Below are 6,000 nucleotides of genomic sequence, written 5' to 3'. Positions count from 1 at the left end.
GAAGCATATATACGGTTATTACCTGACACTGGGTGGGTTCAAAGGTGCTGGGTAGCCAGGTTTTCGGCCCCCTCCCTCCCTCTGCATCTCCATTTTATCTGATCTGGATTTCTCAAGGAGCCCCAGTTCCTTGGGAAAAACAGCAGCTGGGTCTGAAACCTTTGCCTAATTCTTCTAGGGTGAGGGTACTTATATTCCCAGCTACAGTTTTAAGGAAAGAAACTCCTAACTTTAAATACTACGAATTATTTGCCAATAATTTTATTCTCAAAGAAACATGGCCCGTAGTATGTTAGCCTCACTATAAAACAACTTTTTTAATGTTTTATTTTATTTTTGAGAGAGAGACAGAGTACAAGCAGGGAAGGGGCAGAGAGAGAGGGAGACACAGAACCTGAAGCAGGCTCCAGGCTCTACGCTGTTAGCACAGAGCCCGACGCGGGGCGCAGGGCTGGAACCCATGAACTGTGAGATCATGACCTGAGCGAAGTCGAATGCTTACTGGACTGAGCTACCCAGGCGCCCCAGCCTCACTATAAAGGGCTGTTTGAATTCTATTCCTGGAGCACCATTCCCAGTATTCAAAGACCAGTTGCATCAGCATCACATAACAATGTAAGTATGCTGATTCCTAGGCTTCTCCTCAGACCTGTGCAGTCCCTGAAGGCAGGGCTCAGGCCTCTGCATGTTTAGCAGGCCCCGTAGGTGCTCATCCAAACACCTATGGAGATGCTGGTTGTTCAATGCTGGTGATGGATCTGCTGGCAGAGTTGCCTCTGATTGCATCCAGATGAGGTATGACATCAGCATTTATAAAGAATTCCACAGGTTATGGGAATGAACACTGAAGGTGGAGAACTGCTCCAAGAGCTGATAGGTTTTTTTGCTTTTTTTTTTTGGCGGGGGGGGGGGGGGGGGGAGGCGGGGGGGGGGGCAGAGGGAGAGTGGGGGCAGGGCAGAGACAGAGGTAGACTGAGAATCCCAAGCAGGCACCCAGCTGTCTATGCAGAGTCTGCCTCTGGGCTTGATCCCACCAACTGTGAGATCATGACCTGAGCCAAAATTAAGAGTTGGAAGCTTAACCGACTGAGCCATCCAGGTGCCCCTCCAAGAGCTGATAAAAGGATGAAAGCTGAAAAACCTATTTTGATTTGCCAATGAACTGTTAATGCAGAGAAGGATAGGCAAACATATTTAGTAGTGATGGATGGAGGAAATCATGTGAATGGAAGATTGAATATTATCACCTCTCAACCTAAAAAAGGCTCACAGTGGTATTTCAATGACCTTAATTCTTAACCCCGGCTGTCTTTAGAATTCTTCAGGAGTCAGCCTTTAAAATATACCAGTGCCTGGGCCCTACTCCAGACCAGTTAAATCAGGCTCTATGGGGGTGGGATGGGGGGGTGGGTGAGGTCTGAGTTGCTGCTTATTTTAACAGCTCCTGGGGTGACTTTAGTTGTGTAGCCAGCTGAAGCACCATTGCTCTATGACGTAGGAGAAGCTGTCTGAGTCACCTGTTATTGTTGACATCACAAGCAGTTCATTTTGCTTCCAGATCCTTGGAGCCCAGTCTTTAGAAAAAAATGAATGCTTGGCACTGTTCTTTTATCTCATTTCCACCTCTTAAACCACCATCATTAGGATTCACTATTTTATTTAGGAAAGCAGTTTCCCCCTGTTTTCTTGACATAATTTGTGGCAGTATATTGCTCAGAGCAAAGGCCAGAACGTTCTAGACCTTATGCATTTGCTAGTTAAAATCTGGGGCTTGGGGGTAGAATTTGTGGAATTTTGCGTTCTGTTGCTTGGCAACTTTAAGAGAGTTAAGCCTATACATTCTGTGAGCATCAGAGTTACAAAGTTTGGTGAGCCCAGTCAATTATTTCTTGATACTAAAAAGAAATTAGTTCTCCATTATGTAGAGGGCTTGAAAAGTTGTCATTCAGAGCAGGGCATCCGTAGCGATGTCACACTTCTTCTACTTGACTCCACAAATTATTCTGCCCTTCAGCCCTCTCACCTCTCAAGAGTTCAATCTGATCAGACGCAAGGCTGGCATATCTTGGCAGAATGAAGCAAGGTGGTCACATTCCTCTGTGACGACATATGCAGGCAGTTACCGGAAAAAACAACTGGATGAGTCCACACGCAGCCGATTTTCTCTTAAAGCAGGACAGCATTGGCCTGAGTGTAACCAGTAAGACTTCTTTGTAATTTGCACGTGTATATGTCACTATAAATAGACAAGAATGCTAGTAGGAGGAAGAAGGTATTGTAGACCCTGAGAGCCTTCATAGACTTTTAACTCTGTGTATTTTCCTGTGTAAATGTCAGCTGGAAGAAGAGCTAAATGTCAGTTACCAGCTGAAATTATGATTATATTCTCTTTTAGTCCCAACATCATGTATAACTATCTACTCTTGAAGAGATAAAAATGTGAGTATTTGATTAAATTGTAGGTATTTTGTATTCTCTGTTCAGCAAAGAGGTGCTCCTGAGAATTTCAGTTTGTTTCTTGTCTAGTTTTTCCACTTTTAGAAGTTGAAAAATTCCCTCAGAGCAGAAAGAAAGTTGACAAAATCCTCCTCTTTTCCCCACCTTGTATCGGCTATCCATAAATGCAAGCGTTGAGGTCCTGAAAGACATTGTCTGAGTATTTAAGCTCAGTCTTACGAAAGGCCCATAGAAAAAAAGAATTTGTTTCATATGGTGACTGAAACTATAGAAATAAGTAATCACAAAGGAAGGACATTTTATCGGTGTCTGTGGTGGGGGAAGGGGTACTGTGTTTCTGGAAAGATCTCAGTGAAGCAGGTTTCCTCTGAGCTGGTTTAGGAGGTGGGGAAAGGAAAAGCATATTGCATAGAGAAGAGAATATGCACAAAGGCAAAGAAGTGTTTAATCCAAGTACGATCAGACAACCACAAATAGCTCAGTGAGTTTGAGACAGAAAGCGTAAGTGGAAAACTATGAGGACTTGTTATGAAATATGTCCTTCTGTATATTAATTGTCTACTATCTCATCCGAATTCTGGAAATGTATTTGAAAATCGACTGGATTTTTGACTCCAACTTGAGATGTGAGTAATTTCTCAAATAATGCCCTAATAATTATTAACTGTACTGCCTTCCGGGTCTTTCCAAATCACCAAAACAGTGCTGAAAACTAAAATGTCTCAGAATTACTCTTCTATTAGATGCCTTGTCTAGTTTATTCCAACACACTCTAATCTCTGTATTTTTATTAAAAAAATTTTTTAATGTTTATTCAGTTTTGAGAGACAGAGAGAAACAGAGTGCAAGTGAGGGAGGGGCAGAGAGAGAGGGAGACACAGAATCCAAAGCAGGCTCCAGGCTCTGAGCTGTCAGCACAGAGCCCTACGTGGAGCTCAAACCCATGAGCAGTGAGATCATGACCTGAGCCAAAGTCAGACACTTAACCGACTGAGGCACTCAGGCGCCCCTCTAGTCTCTGTATTTTTAGTTGCTCTCCAGTATGTTGACACTTGAATTATTTTTGGAAATCCTTTTGCTAATTCTGTGAATTCTGAAATACCTTTTGGCCAGATAGAGGAGTCTTTATGCATGACCAGGGTCATCTTCTCTGAAAACAGTGTTTGAAATCTGGTATCCAAACAGATCCAATCATCAGAGCAGAAAAAAAAAAAAATTAGTAACTCAAAAAGTACAGAAATACGACATCTGGTGAAAATGTCCAGAACTTCAAATCTGTGTCCTATTCAGAGTGTGATCATCTCACGCATCATTCCAACCAGTGCCCTCTTGTGACATTGCAGACATGAAAGACCCCAACCTTGTGAGGCTTATCTTTTTGGGGGAACCTCAGAAATGTAAATATATCATTGGCATAACTACAGCTTATTCTGTTACAGGTTAAAAAGCAGTAAGTGTTATAAATGAAGATGAAGGGCAGATTCAGCTCATTTTGAAAGCACTGATTAAATTCTAAATTTGCTTTTGTTTTTAATCTTTTTCTTGGTTAATTTTAGCCCCAAGGCAAATGTCTTAAGTTCTGAGCAAAAGCTGTTTGATTAAAATTTTGTAAGGCTCTAAGCAGACATTTTTACACTGCTATACAATGAAAATGGTCCAAGGGGGATTTTTGAACAAAATATAAAATGACTGGTTATTTAAAATGTGTTAAGGCAGGGGAATATTAAGTATACAAAACACAAGACCTTTTTTTCACTTATTTATTCACCACATACATTGACTAGCCATATAAAACAAGATGGAAGAAAATTGGTAGAAGTCTCAATCATTTGGTTCTGAATCAGTTTTAACAGTAAATATATAAAATTCATAAACATGCAAAAAGAAAGATCCATGCATGAAACATTGGAAGAAGGGAGATTAGTGTGGTATAAAACGTAGACTGTGGGTTATCAATTCCACTTGTCTGCCAAAGTTAAAATAGGAGTTGCATTTTGACATCTGAAACTAATGTAACATTGTATGTCAACTGCACTTCAATTAAAAAAAAAAAAGTTGCCCTTTGGAATGCCTAGACAGGGATATGGCTCGGTATAAATAATTTTAAGTCTTGATGCTTTTTTTATTAAATTATTTCTTTTATTCATTCATTAATCATATATTTATTAAGATGCTACTATATGTAAGATCTTTTAGGATAGATGCTGGGGCCACATCAGTGCTCAAAACATACGTATGGCTCTTGTCTTCATGGAGCTTATAGTCTGGTGAGGGAAACAATCACCAGGGAAACAAGCTATTTGTGTTTGAAGGAAACAAATAGGGAACTCGGTTAAAAACAAAGAGGGGTGGCAGTTTCTTACAAAACTAAACATGGTCTTTCTATATAATCTAGCAGTCACGTTCCTAGATATTTACCTAACTGATCTGCAAACTTACATCTACACAAAAACCTGCATGTGAATGTTTATAGCAGTTTTATTCATAATCGCCCCAAAGTGGAAGGAAACAAAATGTCCTTCAATAGGTGAATCAATAAAAAACTGTCACATCCACACAGTGGACTATAATTCAGCAATAAAAAGAAATGAGGTATTAAGCCACAGAAGACATGGATGAATCTTAGCTCCATAGCCCTAACTGTACAAAGCTAGTCTGACAGGCACAAATTGCATATTCAACTATATGATATTTTGGAAAAGAAAAACTAAGACAGTAAATAGATCAGTGATTGACAGGGGATAGGAGAGGGCTGAGTAGGTAAAGAACAAGGATTTCTTAGGTCAGTGAACCTATTCTATATGAAACAGTGATGGTGACTATAAGACATTAAGTTTTTGTGAAAACCCATAGTACTTTACAGAGCAAAGAGTAACATTTAATATGTATAGATTTAAAGAAATTATTTAGGAAGTGGGAGGGTTCCCAGGATGGCATACAAAATGTGACAAAGCGATATAAATGTATATTACAAATGTATGAAACAAGCTCACGGAAGGAGGTGTGGGAATAAAGTGTTGATCTAAGTAACTATTTTTTTTAAGTTTATTTATTTATTTGGGGGGGAGGGGCAGAGAGAGAGGGAGAGAGTTCCAAGCAGGCTCTGTGCTGTCAGCAGAGAGCTTGACATGGGGCTCAAGCCCATGACCTAGGATCATGACCTGAACTGAAATCAAGAGTCAGATGCTTAACTGACTGAGCCACCCACGGGCCCTGGATCTAAGTGACTTTAGAAATGAATGGAGATTGCGAGACTAAAAGGCTAAAGGAACAATACATAACCTCTGTACCCTAGTTGATAAAGTTGTTTCCTATAGGGGGACAGGCGACAATTCTGAAACCAGTATACGTATATTGGAACTGAACAATCAAGTAGATGGACAGTGGATGTTGGAGTGGGAACTTAATGATAAACAAAGGGAAGAGGATAGAATGATCCACGTAGTAATGGATTAGAATTGAGTACATCAGTATGAACACGTGTTTAGCTTAATATAGATATAGATGGTTATGTAAAGAAACATTTATCGCCTTATGTATATA

The 6,000-nt window shown here is 40.1% G+C and overlaps 1 protein-coding gene across 1 annotated transcript in view; it reads left to right on the top strand.

The window, feature by feature from the left end:
- Positions 1–673: 673 nt before the first annotated feature.
- Positions 674–6,000, top strand: part of CB1H4orf51 (chromosome B1 C4orf51 homolog) — a 48,226-nt gene continuing 42,899 nt past the window's right edge. Inside the window, exons 1-2 of the mRNA XM_042983830.1 lie at positions 674–795; positions 2,015–2,200. Of these exons, the coding sequence (XP_042839764.1) occupies positions 686–795; positions 2,015–2,200 (296 nt within the window). The 5' untranslated portion in view covers positions 674–685. The remainder of the gene's footprint in view (positions 796–2,014; positions 2,201–6,000) is intronic.

The sequence above is a fragment of the Panthera tigris genome, chromosome B1, assembly GCF_018350195.1.
Source record: "Panthera tigris isolate Pti1 chromosome B1, P.tigris_Pti1_mat1.1, whole genome shotgun sequence".
NCBI classification, from domain to species: Eukaryota; Metazoa; Chordata; class Mammalia; order Carnivora; family Felidae; genus Panthera; species Panthera tigris.
Note: the sequence above shows the minus strand (reverse complement) of the source record. Positions and strands in the feature narration are given on the sequence as shown.